Source organism: Haliotis rubra, unplaced genomic scaffold (assembly GCF_003918875.1).
Source record: "Haliotis rubra isolate DU_JTF1 unplaced genomic scaffold, ASM391887v1 Scf322, whole genome shotgun sequence".
NCBI lineage: Eukaryota > Metazoa > Mollusca > Gastropoda > Lepetellida > Haliotidae > Haliotis > Haliotis rubra.
In genome coordinates, this window is record NW_025766994.1 from 358,257 (window position 1) to 374,863 (window position 16,607).

The 16,607-nt window shown below is 40.5% G+C and overlaps 1 protein-coding gene across 1 annotated transcript; it reads right to left on the reverse strand.

Moving 5' to 3' along the window:
* Window positions 1-7,563: 7,563 nt before the first annotated feature.
* On the reverse strand, window positions 7,564-11,556 carry LOC124283819 (60S acidic ribosomal protein P2-like). Its single transcript, XM_046719842.1, is given in 4 exon segments — window positions 7,564-9,143; window positions 10,712-10,810; window positions 11,386-11,511; window positions 11,514-11,556. Coding segments are annotated over 4 exon segments (336 nt in total). The 3' UTR covers window positions 7,564-9,075.
* Between the last annotated feature and the right edge of the window lie 5,051 nt (window positions 11,557-16,607).

A 16,607-nucleotide genomic window follows, 5' to 3' on the forward strand; every position in this document is an offset into this window, starting at 1 on the left:
TAGGCCTTATGAGGCCCGGTTGTTGCACACATATATATTTATATGTATATTGTGAAACAACATGACACAGTAATAAACTATTCTATTATTATGTTTAACAGATTAAAGATAGTCAATAGCAGGGAGGGTTCGGGCGATCTCAGGCTGGTAAGGCTCATCATCATCTCAGGGTCCTTGCCCCCTCTACACGCAGCCCAGACAGCGAATGGGACTTCTCCCAGGAAACACTGTCTAGTCGAACCCACCAAGAACTGTCCGGAGAATATGAATATTCCCAACACTGCAGCCTTCTGCATTACCCAGAGTGTCAGAAGGGTTGTGCTCCCGGTGGAGAACCCGGTGTCTCTCCTGATCTGTGCCAAGAGATCGTGAGGTACCAAACCAAGGGCACCGAGAACAATGGGGAGGCTGGCGAGAGTGTACTTGTGATGCAAGCAAGACATTTCAAAGGCGAGATCCGCACACTTAACATGCTTTTCCTGAATCACGTTGCTGTCAAAAGGGACTGAAAATGCAATGATATAAATAAATTCTCTGGCTTTATCAAAGAGGACAAGATCAGGTTTCTTGGCTGGAATTCTTCTGAGGCTGTATATGGGCCTATTCCACCGAAAACTTCTTTGAGTGGCATTGTTTAGTTGGAGAGTAAGTCTGGTGTCCCCCGCCATGATATTCCTGGAATATTACTAAAAGTGGCGTAAAACAAAACTCATTCACTCACTCCAGATGTATGTTAATGCTCGGTATCTTCCACAGGTTTGTTTCAGCCAATCAGGTCCCGCATATTCAGTAGTCGTCTGTGTTCGTAATTCTTTGACTCAAATGAATGGTCGAAAACACAATGATCGCCTGTCAAACTAAAAATAGCAGTGAAAATATCGGGTACACTTCAGAACGGGGTATGTGACAAGCGCGATCAAGCGAGTGACCTTGTATAACAGGTCCGGGTAGCAGTGTCTGTGTATGCTTCAGTATTGTACGGTGTGTTGTGTCAAGCAGACATTTTAAATACTCTTATTATGAAGATAGCTAAGTTAACGTTGTCTATTACAAGGTGGGGAGATTTGTACGCAGTTTTTCATACGATTAGCGTGAAAGCATGTTCCATATACTATCGTATGTCTAAAAAAGTACAACGCAAGGATATTATACAACAATCAATGCAAAAACGCGAATGCGACTGTTGTGTTTATTTTGTTCATCATATATATTTTGTTCCTCAACAGACACTTAATGTTTGCCTGTGTAGGCGTTTTTACCTAGTTCTGTGAAGTTGTAACCAGGTAAGTTTAGGTAAGTGGTTTATCCCAAACGACTGTCATCAACTGACAAGCCTTTACTGCTATTTGGATTTGGGCAAACTCAATATTATCAGATTTTAAAAATGCATATGTACTGGACTGAACGCATTAACGGGGATAATTGTATGCATGACAAATGATGTAAAACACACAACACGTATGCATCATTGATATTGTTATAACTTTGATTTAGTCTAAAAACATGTGTATTTAGGTTTAAATGTGTGAAGGATGTGTTTTGAACAACGAACATCTTTCTATCTCATTGCCTACCTGTTTATGTTGATCCTTCACACCCATTGTACTCTTTTGTTTATTTTATTTTGTAATGCTATAAAATGAACCCGTAAAGTTTCGATGAACATTTAATTTTATGACAAAGGGTCCAAGATTGCCTTGGAATATATAAGCCAGAGCACACATTGTACTCATGTGGGGAATCGAACCCTGTGCTATGTGTGATGAGCGAACACTTTAACCACTAGGCTACCCCACCGTCCATTGAATACACCAGGGGCAGATTGAATACTGAGAAACGGAGAAGGGAGTACTCGTGACGCAGTTCATGAAGGGAACAAACCATGGTGGTGTAAGTACCGCGGATTGACGGTAAGGGTTATTGTAAACGACGGGGACGAGAGAGATTTTGAAACGCATTATAAGATCACACAAATAGCCACACAAAGCCTACTGCGCATAAACTCTTTCAGTTACGGTATGGTCGCTCGGCATGACCCAACTACTATCACCGTGACGTATCCTCATGAACTATGAACATGCTGTGCATTAAATGAAATAAAATGATTGTCGCCAGTCTTCACACTTGAGACTTCTTTCGTATGTTCGATAATTCAGGTAGACCTTTATATGATATTATCATGCTGACATTTCCATATAATCACCTCCAATACCTCCACGCAACAGTGTCGGTCGCTGGTGAAACGTCCTCGGGTGGGTCACAAGTATTGACGGGTAACTACTTGTCCAACAGCTGCATACAGTTGGTAGGACTGTACAGCCATATATCCTCTATCTGTAGTGAGCCTGCATAGTGTCACTATCTAGTGTGTAATGTCAATGTATTCGACATTGCATGTTTTAAGTACTTACCTCTCGATGATTTGAAACAGTAATGTAGATTTCACACTTTTACAGATTACCAGTTCAATCCTCAATTTTGTCGTTACGAATAATGTGACGCAAATACAGGTAACGATAGGCATGCGCAGTATTTATTTCCGCTTTCATTTTTTCTTATGTATTGTAAACAAAACACAATGGGTTTATGCACAAGTGTTATCATTTGATTTGTACCTGAATTGGGGGTGGGGTGGGACATTTGAACAATCCAAGCTTATCCCAGTGGTTTGAAACAGACAATTTGTTACTGAGCACCATCAAAATATCTTTATTTTCACCATTGACACAACCTTTTGTTGCGAAAAGAACACCAGTCAGTTTGACAAGACAAAGTTCAAGAATTGAAGGTGGAATTGACAAAGTGTATTCCTGTATCTACATCCCGTACACACCACGACTCCTACAACTATGCACTGACGTGGAGATGAACCCAGGCCCCTGGGGTCGGGGCAGTGTAGTCGGGGTGCTCGAAGTGAGGTAACTGGACAATCCACTTTAGCATTCAGTGATTCTGACCACGACTTCAGGTAAAACTGGCAGTCTACCAAACCACTATGAGGAAGGTGTCAGCGGTGTTTTGATACTCTTTAAATCGGACATTTGTCAGTTGAAGTTTGATACAGTCCAAAATGAAACTAAAGACGAATTTTCGAAGTTGAGATCGGATAACGACCAGCTTAAAGAAAACGTATTTACACTTGAAAGTTGGGTTGATGAAGAAGAGGCTCAGAAGAGGAAGAACACCCATATCATTCATGACGTAGAGGTTGTGATTGGAGAAAAGTAGGCGGAGTATGAGAAGCTTGTGGGCTTTTTCTACACCACATACCTGTGCAGTTCCGGGTTAGATTGGTCTTCAGTACCCCTGGTTATGTGAGGTACCCCATGCTTGTCGTAAGAGGCAACTGACAGGATCGGGTTTTCAAACTTGCTGATTTGGTTGACAGTCATTGTATCCCAATTGCGTAGATTGATGCTCATGGTGTTGATCACTTGATTGTCTGACTCAATTATTTACAGACCACCGCCATATAGCTGGAATATTGCTGAGTGCGGCGTTAAACAACAACCAAACCAAACCAAATCTTCACCATAACTTCGGTATGCTGGAATTGCTGAAAGCTGCGTTGAACTTAACTCACTCACTCACTGAAGCTTCATAATCATCTATAATATTGTGGACATATCCGTGGTACTCTCAAATGTTTTCTTGCTTAAGGAATATATATCAATACATATGAAAATATTAATATAAGAAAGTCTGAAGAAATGCCTACCAACCACAATAGAAAGGCGAAACAATAATACATGAATACTGATTTTCAAAGGCGTAAAAAGCAATTTTCGCTGGCTGAATATTTGATTTATTGACACTTGTGAACTTTGAACTCTCAAAAGACATTTACACACAAGCCAGACGGTGATGGAACTTGATTTTAAATACTAACATGGAAAACACTAAAAAGTTCAAAACAATAAGGGGACAAGAAGCTACACTTGTTTCACGAAATGGTAGCAACAATTGAAATGATATTAAACAATTAATATGAAAGCATCACCAAATTGAGGATTGGACAAACGAAAGGATTGACTAAGAAACTGCGAACCTACTAATGGAGTTCGACGAGCAGATAGCCTATATTAATTAGTCACAGAAAATAGAAACAACAGAATTTTACCAACTTCTTGATTGGTGACAAGAAGGCAGAGATTACTAATTTCGAAATGAATTTTATGGATGTGTTAAACTTCGCCTGACCATGATGACACGGCCACAGTTTAGAGGTAAGAAATTTACCTGTTGTCAGCCAGGAGAGTGATCATCATGATACCATCCCAAGTCCCACGAAGAAATCGCTTTAAAGACTTTTTAACATGTACCTGTGCTCTTACAGGTGATAAACCTACCAGAGCGATAGTTATTAAGGAAGTTATCAAAGAAAAGAAGTTGCATTTCCAAGGCAATTGCGTTGTCTTCAAAACAATAGGACAGATTGCAGCTCGGTTCCTGGGACTTGTGTTGTTGGTCGCTACAGTTTGGGGAGTTTGTACTTCAAAACCTAAACCTTGATATTTTAAGAAACATTTCTGAAACCTGGTTGTAGAAGGTATGGGGACTATCGGCATAAGATCATTGTTTATAATTATCATTTTAATCTATTGAAAGTTGCTTTAAACTCGGATGCTGTTGACATAATCTTGTTTTTCGTTAACTTTCCTAGATGACAATAACTTAACAATACTGAGTGCATAAAAATCTGAGTGAGTTATATTCCTCCACCATGTTCCACTCTGAGACTTTCTAAGGATTGCGAAATATTGTTTCGCCTGGTGCACTGTCAATGGAACCAAACAGGTAAATCACACAGATATAAGTAAACCTGGTACACTGTCAATGGAACCAAACAAGTAAATCACGCAGATATAAGTTAACCTGGTACACTGTCAATGGAACCAAACAAGTAAATCACACAGATATTAGTTAACCTGGTACACTGTCAATGGAACCAAACAAGTAAATCACACAGATATAAGTAAACCTGGTACACTGTCAATGGAACCAAACAAGTAAATCACGCAGATATAAGTTAACCTGGTACACTGTCAATGGAACCAAACAAGTAAATCACACAGATATTAGTTAACCTGGTACACTGTCAATGGAACCAAACAAGTAAATCACACAGATATTAGTTAACCTGGTACACTGTCAATGGAACCAAACAAGTAAATCACACAGATATAAGTAAACCTGGTACACTGTCAATGGAACCAAACAAGTAAATCACGCAGATATAAGTTAACCTGGTACACTGTCAATGGAACCAAACAAGTAAATCACGCAGATATAAGTTAACCTGGTACACTGTCAATGGAACCAAACAAGTAAATCACACAGATATAAGTAAACCTGGTACACTGTCAATGGAACCAAACAAGTAAATCACGCAGATATAAGTAAACCTGGTACACTGTCAATGGAACCAAACAAGTAAATCACGCAGATATAAGTTAAACCTGGTACACTGTCAATGGAACCAAACAAGTAAATCACACAGATATAAGTTAACCTGGTACACTGTCAATGGAACCAAACAAGTAAATCACGCAGATATAAGTTAACCTGGTACACTGTCATTGGAACCAAACAAGTAAATCACGCAGATATAAGTTAACCTGGTACACTGTCAATGGAACCAAACAGGTAAATCACGCAGATATAAGTAAACCTGGTACACTGTCAATGGAACCAAACAAGTAAATCACGCAGATATAAGTTAACCTGGTACACTGTCAATGGAACCAAACAAGTAAATCACGCAGATATAAGTTAACCTGGTACACTGTCAATGGAACCAAACAAGTAAATCACGCAGATATAAGTTAACCTGGTACACTGTCAATGGAACCAAACAAGTAAATCACGCAGATATAAGTTAACCTGGTACACTGTCAATGGAACCAAACAAGTAAATCACACAGATATAAGTAAACCTGGTACACTGTCAATGGAACCAAACAAGTAAATCACACAGATATAAGTTAACCTGGTACACTGTCAATGGAACCAAACAAGTAAATCACGCAGATATAAGTTAACCTGGTGCACTGTCAGAGTAACCAAACACGTAAATCACGCAGACAGAAGTAAACCTGGTGCACTGTCAGAGGAACCAAACAAGTAAATCACGAAGACAGAGGTAAACCTGGCACACTGTCAGAGGAACCAAACAAGTAAATCACGCAGACAGAGGTAAACCTGGTGCACTGTCAGTGGAACCAAACAAGTAAATCACGCAGACAGAGGTAAACCTGGTGCACTGTCAGAGGAACCAAACAAGTAAATCACGCAGACAGAAGTAAACCTGGTGCACTGTCAGAAGAACCAAACAAGTAAATCACACAGACAGAGGTAAACCTGGTGCACTGTTAGTGGAACCAAACAGGCAAATCACGCAGACAGAGGTAAACCTGGTGCACTGTCAGAGGAACCAAACAAGTAAATCACACAGACAGAAGTAAACCTGGTGCACTGTCAGAGGAACCAAACAAGTAAATCACGCAGACAGAAGTAAACCTGGTGCACTGTCAGAGGAACCAAACAAGTAAATCACACAGACAGAAGTAAACCTGGTGCACTGTCAGAGGAACCAAACAAGTAAATCACACAGACAGAAGTAAACCTGGTGCACTGTCAGAGGAACCAAACAAGTAAATCACAGACAGAAGTAAATCACTGTCAGAGGAACCAAACAAGTAAATCACGCAGACAGAAGTAAACCTGGTGCACTGTCAGAGGAACCAAACAAGTAAATCACGCAGACAGAAGTAAACCTGGTGCACTGTCAGAGGAACCAAACAAGTAAATCACGCAGACAGAAGTAAACCTGATGCACTGTCAGAGGAACCAAACAAGTAAATCACAGAGGAACCAAACAGACAGAAGTAAACCTGGTGCACTGTCAGAGGAACCAAACAAGTAAATCACACAGACAGAAGTAAACCTGGTGCACTGTCAGAGGAACCAAACAAGTAAATCACACAGACAGAAGTAAATCTGGTGCACTGTCAGAGGAACCCAATAAGTAAATCAGACAGAAGTAAACCTGGTGCACTGTCAGAGGAACCAAACAAGTAAATCACACAGACAGAAGTAAACAGGATTTTGTGATCTCCACTGAAATATCATCCCGATGAAGATATCATGCTGATAATCGTGTCTTGTTTGTAATTTATGAAGCTATCTCTATTAAACTGTGTACACATTCCACAGTCTGGTTGCTCTCTGTTGGTTGTTCCTTGGTAGGCCTGAAACTCAATTTCTTTCTTCTTCATAGCATTACCCGTGAAGATCCGGGTTAGAACTGGTCTTTAGTAACCCATGCTTGTCGTAAGAGGCGACTAACGGGATCAGGTGGTCAGGCTCGCTGACTTGGTTGACACATGTCATCGTATCCCAATTGTGTAGTACGATGCTCATGCTGTTATTGTCTGGTCTAGACTCGATTATTTACAGACCACCGCCATATAGCTGGTATATTGCTGAGTGCGGCGTTAAACAACAATCAATCAATCTTCACAGCATCATGTGTTCCCGTGACAAACAACAAACATATACCTGTCTATTTATACTCTCACTGTTCATGAAGGCAGGCTAGAGCCCAAGAAGTGTCCATTACAAAAATGAAAAATACATTCACCTACGACACATTGTAATACAGAAACAGACATTACGGAGTAGTAGACCGGGAGGTTGAGCTTGTTGATATGTTGTCATGTTGTCATGGAAATGAAAAGTTGTTTGTGAAACTACAAACCTAACTTGGGGCAACGTGTATCTTGCTTTACATTACTTTGATTAGAGCGTATTATGTTATATCACACTACTGAATGTAATATATCATGTTATACCACATTATCGAATGAAATATATCATGTCATAACCCACTAATGAGTGCAATATCCCATGTTATACCACACTGTAGAGTGTAAATATATCATGTTATACCACACTACTGAGTGTAAATATATCATGTTACACCACACTATTGAAAGTAATATATCATGTTACACCACACTATTGAATGTAACACATCATGTTATATCACACTACTGAATGTAATGTCATGTTATACCACACTATTGAGTGTAAATATATCATGTTATACCACATTATTGAAAGTAATATATCATGTTACACAACACTATTGAATGTAACACATCATGTTATATCACACTACTGAATGTAATATGTCATGTTATACCACACTATTGACTGCAATGTCATGTTATACCACACTATTGTGAGTAATATATCATGTTCTACCACAATATTGTAATATATCATGTTATACCACACTATTGTGTGTAACATATCATAATATATCACACCATTATGTGTAATGTCATGTTATACCATACTATTGAGTGTAATATATCATGTTATACCACACTATTGTGTAATATATATCATGTTATACCACACTAATGAGTGTAATATGTTATGCTATACCATACTACTGAGTGTAATATATCATGTTATACCACACTTTTGTGTAATATATCATGTTATCCCACACTAATGAGTGTAATATGTTATGTTATACCATACTACTGAGCGTAATATATCATGTTATACCACACTATTGTGTGTAATATATTATGCTGTATATCATATATCATGTTATACGACACACTGAGTGGCATACACTATGTTTTACAACACATCGTGTTTCACATTCTACCTCACATTGAATGGGACATGCAGAGTAGCATATGATATACCACACGGTAAGATATAACGTATGCCATACCATTATGCGGTTATGTCTTCACAAACAAGTAATGTCTCAAGAGGACGGATTCAACGAAACAGTCTAAAACTGTCAAAACTGATTCACTGAATTGAATAAAATCATTCTATCAAACTTTTCAACCAATTCGAAGAGATTCTGCAATTTTGTTGTGGCTAAAATTGTCGTTGGTTTGGAAAATTCAGTTTCACAATTCCTTCTACACCATTCATGGGACAATGTATGCTGCACGCGGTGAACACTGCTCGTCGGCCCACGTTGCCATGTTCATATTTGTTGACGATGCTGTTGTTACCCTGGGTAACAACGTCACGTGATGTTCAGTCGAAAAGGGAGATAAGTCCTCCGTCAGAGTCGGAGTCAGAATCATCATCTGCTGGCTTATCTTCTGCGGAAACAAGAATAAGACATACTCCTGTAATCAAATGAAACTAAACCAAAGGGCCACAACAAATTGTCCCTTTTCTTTATCGGAATCGATGACTAGACACTGCAGCCATATTTGCCACATAACAAATCAGATTATTTGCATATAAAATCCAATGTAAATAAATGGTGAAATATGACAATTCCGAAAACGAAAAGTGACCAATCGACCACCTAATGAATACGAACCAGTGAAGTTCCGGGTTAGAATTGGTCTTCAGCAAACCATGATTGTTGTAACGTGTGGTCAGTCTCACTGATACAGAGTTTATATAGAATTACATATGAATATAAGTGTCTAATTAAATTCAGTTTGTACTCAGGAACCAGAAACATGTAACATATGTTAATTCCATTAGGATTCGAACCCAAACTCTCAAAAGTCACGCACCTATCCTAGTCTTTTCGCGAAAGCGCGGTTGCTGAGTGGGGTATATCACTGTCTTTTCGTGCTGGCGATTAGGTGCCTGACAGCACTTTCTTCAACGGAGTGAAGGAACAAGAATAGGCAGAAATTAAAAAGAAATATCATATTGCCAAATTCTACCATTAAACTGTTGAAGATTATTTATCTTATCTGCCGTCGCTACTGTTAGACCTTTCGTAACATTTATTCTTAAACACTCACTTCTGATGTAGCGAGTGAATGAAAGCAAGAGAGATAACTTTCAATATGGCGGATTCAACAAGAATATTTAGAGTTATCTCCCCTGTTCCTTCACTCTGTTGAACCGAAAGCCAGCAGGGGTAATGGAGGCGAAGAACGATTTGATATGCCAGGAGTGGCGCTTAAAACGTTAAATAAAATATATCTTACGTGAGTAATTATTAAATATGAGGTTGAAAATCTGACTGCACACCCCTGTGAGGAAATGGGTGTCTACCTTTGGTGGTGGCGATATTTTGTTTTGACATTAAATATATTTTTCGAACCTTCGCTCGCATATAGAAAGATTGGTCATTTTTTCTCTCTGTTCCGCAACCCTATTTGCGCTATAGTTTGCCTGTGGTTGAATATAGGAAGAACTGACATCATCACCGTGGAAAAATACCGTAACTGTTCTAAATGACGTTCTGAACACGGTGGTCTGAGAGGAAACAACTCATGCGGAGTAACGCCCCATAACTGCCAGGATCTGCTGATAGTCGTTTCCAAACACAGCTCCTCATTGTGCGTGGTCTGCCATTTTTTATGTCCAAACGGGTTTTCCTCACATACTTGCCGTTCTGCATGCAGTGGAGCTTTCCACTCAAATTCAACTGCCCCGCTGTGATATAACTGTAATTGTGTTCAAAGCGGCGTTTGACTTACGCATACAATGGTTCTAGACTGACTGACTGAGTTTGGTTTTACGCCGCTTTTAGCAATATTCCAGCAATATCACGGCGGGGGACACCAGAAATGGGCTTCACTCATTGTACCCATGTGGGGATTCGAACCTGGATCTTCGGCGTGACGAGCCAACGCTTTAACCACTAGACTACCCCACCACCCCCAATGGTTCTAGAAAAGGGCCATGTGGGTCTCACCTTTCTTCTCTTCCTTCTCCTCAGTGACACCGACGTTGTCAGCGTCAACGGCAACGCCAGCTCCTGCCCCGAATGCTACAGTAGCCAGGCGTTCATTGCCTAAACGAAATACAAAAACATACATTACGATTTGTTATGTAAAGACACAATACCATTTAGAAAGTGGTCAAATGTAACATATGATTTGGACTGGTTAAGTTCACACTGAATTCTGTATTTTTCGATGAAATATCATATGTGATTCTGTCACTGGTTTTTATTGAGTGGCAACGATACTCGTGAAGATCCGGGCTAGAATCAGTCTTCAGCAACCCATTCGTAAGAGGCGACTAACGGAATGGGGTGGTCAGACTCGTTGACTTGGTTCATATATATCATTGTATGCCCATTTCGAAGATCGATGCTCATGATGTTGATCATTGGATTGCCTGGTTTAGGCTCTATTACTTACAGACCGCCGTTGTATACCTGGTTTATTGCTGAGTGCGACGTTAAACAACAAACAAGACCAGGGTTCGATTCCCCACATGGCTACAACGTGCGACGCCCATTTCTGGTGTCCACCGCCGTGAAAAAGCGGTGTAAAACTAAACTCACTCACTCACAATCACAAACCACGGGAATCTGGAGAGAGCATTTAGTATTCGTGTTACATTTCACCCTTTCTAACTGACCTTGAGCAATGACCTCTTCGACGTCCTTCCCCTTCAGCTGGCTGATAACGAGGGCGAGTCGGTCTTCCTCGGCATCCACGCCGACGCTGTTGAGGATCTGTTTGATGTCCTTGGCAGAGGGTTCTCATTCCCCCCAAGTACCGCCAACAAGTATGCCGCCACGTACCGCATCCTGCAACAGACAGAGTCATTATGACCTACCTACGTCATGAGCAATTTAAAACGTATCTAGAGTCAGTCATGTTAAGTATTATCTACGTAGATGAAAGTATCTTCTACGTTGAAGTTAAGTATCATCTACGTAGATGAAAGTATCTTCTACGTTGAAGTTAAGTATCATCTACGTAGATGAAAGTATCTTCTACGTTGAAGTTAAGTATCATCTGCGTAGATGAAAGTATCTTCTACGTTGAAGTTAAGTATCATCTGCGTAGATGAAAGTATCTTCTACGTTGAAGTTAAGTATCATCTGCGTACGTTGAAGTTAAGTATCATCTGCGTAGATGAAAGTTTCTTCAACGTTGAAGTTAAGTATCATCTACGTAGATGAAAGTATCTTCTACGTTGAAGTTAAGTATCATCTGCGTAGATGAAAGTATCTTCTACGTTGAAGTTAAGTATCATCTACGTAGATGAAAGTATCTTCTACGTTGAAGTTAAGTATCATCTACGTAGATGAAAGTATCTTCTACGTTGAAGTTAAGTATCATCTGCGTAGATGAAAGTATCTTCTACGTTGAAGTTAAGTATCATCTACGTAGATGAAAGTATCTTCTTCGTAGAAGTTAAAGTATCATCTAGGCATTTGAAAGTATATATCTTCTACGTTGAAGTTCGGTATCATCCACCTAGAAAATATCTTCTACGTAGAAGTTTGTAAGTGTAAGTATATTCAACAGAGATGTAAGTATCATTTACGTAGATGATAAAAATGTCGTAGACTGTGTCACTAATGAGCTTCCAAATTAGACTAAACAAATATACGCATCATGTATAGTGGGAGACGAATTCCGTGACGAGTATTTGGCATGCGGTCAACTTCTCTGGCGATAGGTGTATAAAGACATGCAAGACGATGGGCAATGTATCCTGTTTATAAAGCAACTTATCTTACCTCACACATAAATGTCGCTTTCTCATTGGCTGAGCGATTTTCTATTATTTTCAGTGTACCCGGCTTACAAGCTAGGTACATTTCAATGTACCCCGCTGTCAATGGCAACTCATTCTGTACTTCGTGGTAGTAATTCTTTTCTCGAATAACATTGAATCACGTATGATGTACGGAAATTACCGATGTTTTGCGAATGCAAATCGATGGAAGGGAGATAATTCTAAATCTGTTTTCTTGTCAGCAAAATCTAGCGTACCCGTGCTTCAAACAATTCAAAATTAACATTAGGGTGTTCGGTAAGATAAACACTATTAAGGTGTTTGGTAAGATAAATACGTTGTTCACTGGTCCCTCGGGGGACATGGACCCTCGATGCTTGACATGTACAAAATCAATTACCCCCCTCCCCTTCCCATAATTTCCATAATTTTAAACATATTTTCTGTAACACACCAAAATTGCTGCCCCCCTCCCCCAGCTCCCCAGAACAAAATGTGTGAAACACACACACACACACACACACACACACACCTTAAAATCATCATCATAAAATTCCCTTCATGTTAAAGGGTGATCAGTGGTGGTTATCTCCCTTTGAACATGAAACCATTCACGTAATATATAGTGCGAGGTTGGTATTTTACGAATGCTTCATCAAATGTTAACCTGGTGCGATGACCAATTGTTTTCTGTCGAATGAATGAGTGAGTGAGTTTAGTTTGACGCCGCACTCAGCAATATTCCAGCTATATGGCGGCATTCTGTAAATAATCGAGTCTGGACCAAACAATCCAGTGATGAAGAGCATGAGCATCAATCTACGCAATTGGGAACCAATGTGTCAACCCAGTCAGCGAGCCTGACCACACGATCCCGTTTGTTGCCTCTCACGACAAGCATGGGTTACTGAAGATCAGTTCTAACCCGGACCTTCACGGGTCTCTGTCGAATGAAAATGATGCAGATTCTAAAGTAGAATTTCCAATGATCAGTATTGAGGACACACTGTATACATTCCAACCCTGTTAATCCCTAGTAATAGCTATCTGTTTACCCTTTCATTTGCCCTCTCTGAATCCCATCACATCCATAGGGATTCAGTGTGAGAATATGTCTTCTGTAACCCATGCTTGTCGTAAAAGGCGATTAATAGGATCGGGTGGTCCGGTTCGCTGACTTTGTTGACATGTGTCATCGTATTCCATAGGGGTGGGTATTGCCGGGAATTTTCGTATTGTGATATATTGCGATGCGAAAGCATGTATTGCGATATGTATTGCAATATATTGCAAGAATTATTTTTAACCAAAAAAACTACTTATAATCGAGTTAATGTTTGATCTGTAAAGCAAAAACACAACAAAATCAAAATGCTTGATTAGGCTTTAATGAAAACATTTAATCATGACCATATAAATGTAAATAATGTTTCGCACAAATGAAACAAGGAAAGGAACAATTTAAAAAACGGAAATATCCGAAGATTTCCGAGTGTTACCAAGTTTTCCGAATGCATGTCAAAATACCGGTTTTCGATCAGCATATCGCAATACGTATCGTTTTCATGTCTGAATCGGTAATTACCGGTAAACCGGTTATATTGCGCAGCCCTAGAATTCCAGCTGCGTAGATTAATGCTCATCATGCCAGTCACTGGATTGTCTGGTTTGGATTCAGAATTTTACAGACCGCCGTCGCACAGCTGGACTATTCCTGAGCGTATGATGCTTTAATCAAGAGTGAGTGAGTATGGTTTTACGCCGTGTTTAGCAATATTCCAGCAGTATCACGACGGGGAAGACTAGAAATCGGCTTGCTTTAGTCAAGAACCAAATGAGGTCGAAGACCAATTATAACTGGGATCATCAGTCTGTGAGCTTATCAAAACACAAAACAGGAAACAAGGAAATTATTGCCAGGTCCTCCTGATCATCATAACGGTTCAAATGTGAGTGAGTGAGTTTAGTTTGACGCCGCTTTTAGCAACATACCAGCAATATCACGGCTGTGCTTCACACATTGTAACCATGTGGGCAATCGAACCTGGGTATTCGGCGTGGCGAGCGAATGCTTCAACCACTAGGCTACCCCACCGCCCTCGGTTCAAATGAAAATGGCTCATAATTACTCCAATGATTGGTCGAAACACAGCTATAATTTACCGGACTGCCTCTGTGGTATTGTGGACACGGCGTCTGTTTTGGGAGTGGGAAGTTCGGGGTTCGATCCCTGGTCGCCTCATACGAAAGGCGTCCGATGGTAATTGTTTCCCTGCTGCATGGCGCTCGGCATTACATATGCTGTCTGTGTGGGGTATCTGTGACAGACTGTGGCATGCCACCTCAGTGGGATAACAATAGGAAACCTGCATTACGTCCGTACAAACACACTCGCACGCGTACGCACGCGCACACACGCACACAAATACATTAACAATCGTGCATAAATGTCGCCATAATGTGGCCTATACTGTTGAACGCGACAATAAATTTCCCTTCTAATTAACAATTCAGTACTCGGGGCATTCGATAGATTACGTGACATTACACACTGTGCATGTTAGGGCCAAGTAACTTTACACTGACATGAAGCGGTCCAAATAGCAATCGGTGATAGCTTATCAGACAAGTCGAACAACTAAAGCACATAAAGGACGTGAATAGTTATACTGTTCCAACCCGGATGTACTTCTCACATACAAATACTAAAGCGGTGTGTGATATCAGTTCACGTACATTGACATGCCATTACTTGATAGGACCCGAATAGGAAATGTGTAGACGAGACGTCAATGCAGCAGTGTGAGATGTATGAAATAAACCAGAAATGTTACCAGCCCAAATGGAATTTAACCAGACCAGAGATGGTGAATTTACTCAGATGTATGGAATATCTAAAATAAATTACCAGACCATCGGGCTGCAAATTTTGATCGTCCGTCAGAAATCTAGCCCGTCTGGGTCGGTCGGACGGGCCTTATTTCATACACTGAGTTTAATGTCACACACTCCTCAATATTTCAGCTATGTGGCGGCTGTCCGTAAATAATCGAGTCTGGGCCAGACAATCCAGTGATTGACATCATGAGCATCGATCTACGCAACTGGGATACGATGACATGTGTCAACCAAGTCAGCGAGCGTGACCATTCGATCCCGTTAGTCACCTGTTACGACAAGCATTAGCTGCAGAAGACTAATTCTAACCCGAATCTACACGGACTAGATGGAGAAGCGTTCATATTTCATAAAACCATTGGTGTTAGATCGCGACTGGGAGGCGTTCCGTTTCGTGCAATATATCCCGTTCTAATCATCCACGGTCAAGCATATCGAATTCCGAAACAAACCCGTGTTCGGTTTCACGAACCCTTTCGCAAAACCATTTTCTTCCGCAAGTTATTCAAAGAGCACAAAACACTACCTCGGTGTCTTGCGACAATCAAACCAAATTAATGAGTCGACCTCTGCAAGGTTAAACTATGGTACAACAAGTAATCCCGTAACGATCGACATTAGCATAGCCATAAGATGCGTTGTTCCTGCTGCAGTATATTGATCCGTTTTACCGACCTACCTTCCTCAGAACGTTGGGAATACTCGGATTCGGCTCAATCTCCTTCTGTCCCGACTATCCTTCAGCGCAATGCAGTAATAAGAGACTCGCGGTATTTATAACCAAATAGCATTGCACCACCACGATACAACAACGACTGGCTTACCTACGGTTATGCAAAAAGCGGGAAGAGTTATCTCCCTTCCGTGATATTATGTTCGTGGCTCGTTGCCAAATGTGCAGAACGTTTTTCCTCCGCCTGAACATAGGTTACATTGTGTATCGATTGAGTGTTGATATGTAGTGACTTGTTTATACATGACTGATGTTACAATAGATATCGAGAAACCAGCATTGAACGGCGTGTTCAGACGTGCGTTAAACCTTTAAATAATGTAGACCGATTTTCGTGGTGTTGTTTTATCAGAATACATGTGGGCGACTTCTTTGTATTAGCCAGCATGAGCAGATTGGAGATGCATAGGCGGATCCAGAGGGGGTGGGGTGTGCAGGGTGCACACACACACACCCTTGTGCTGAAAGTTTGTTAACC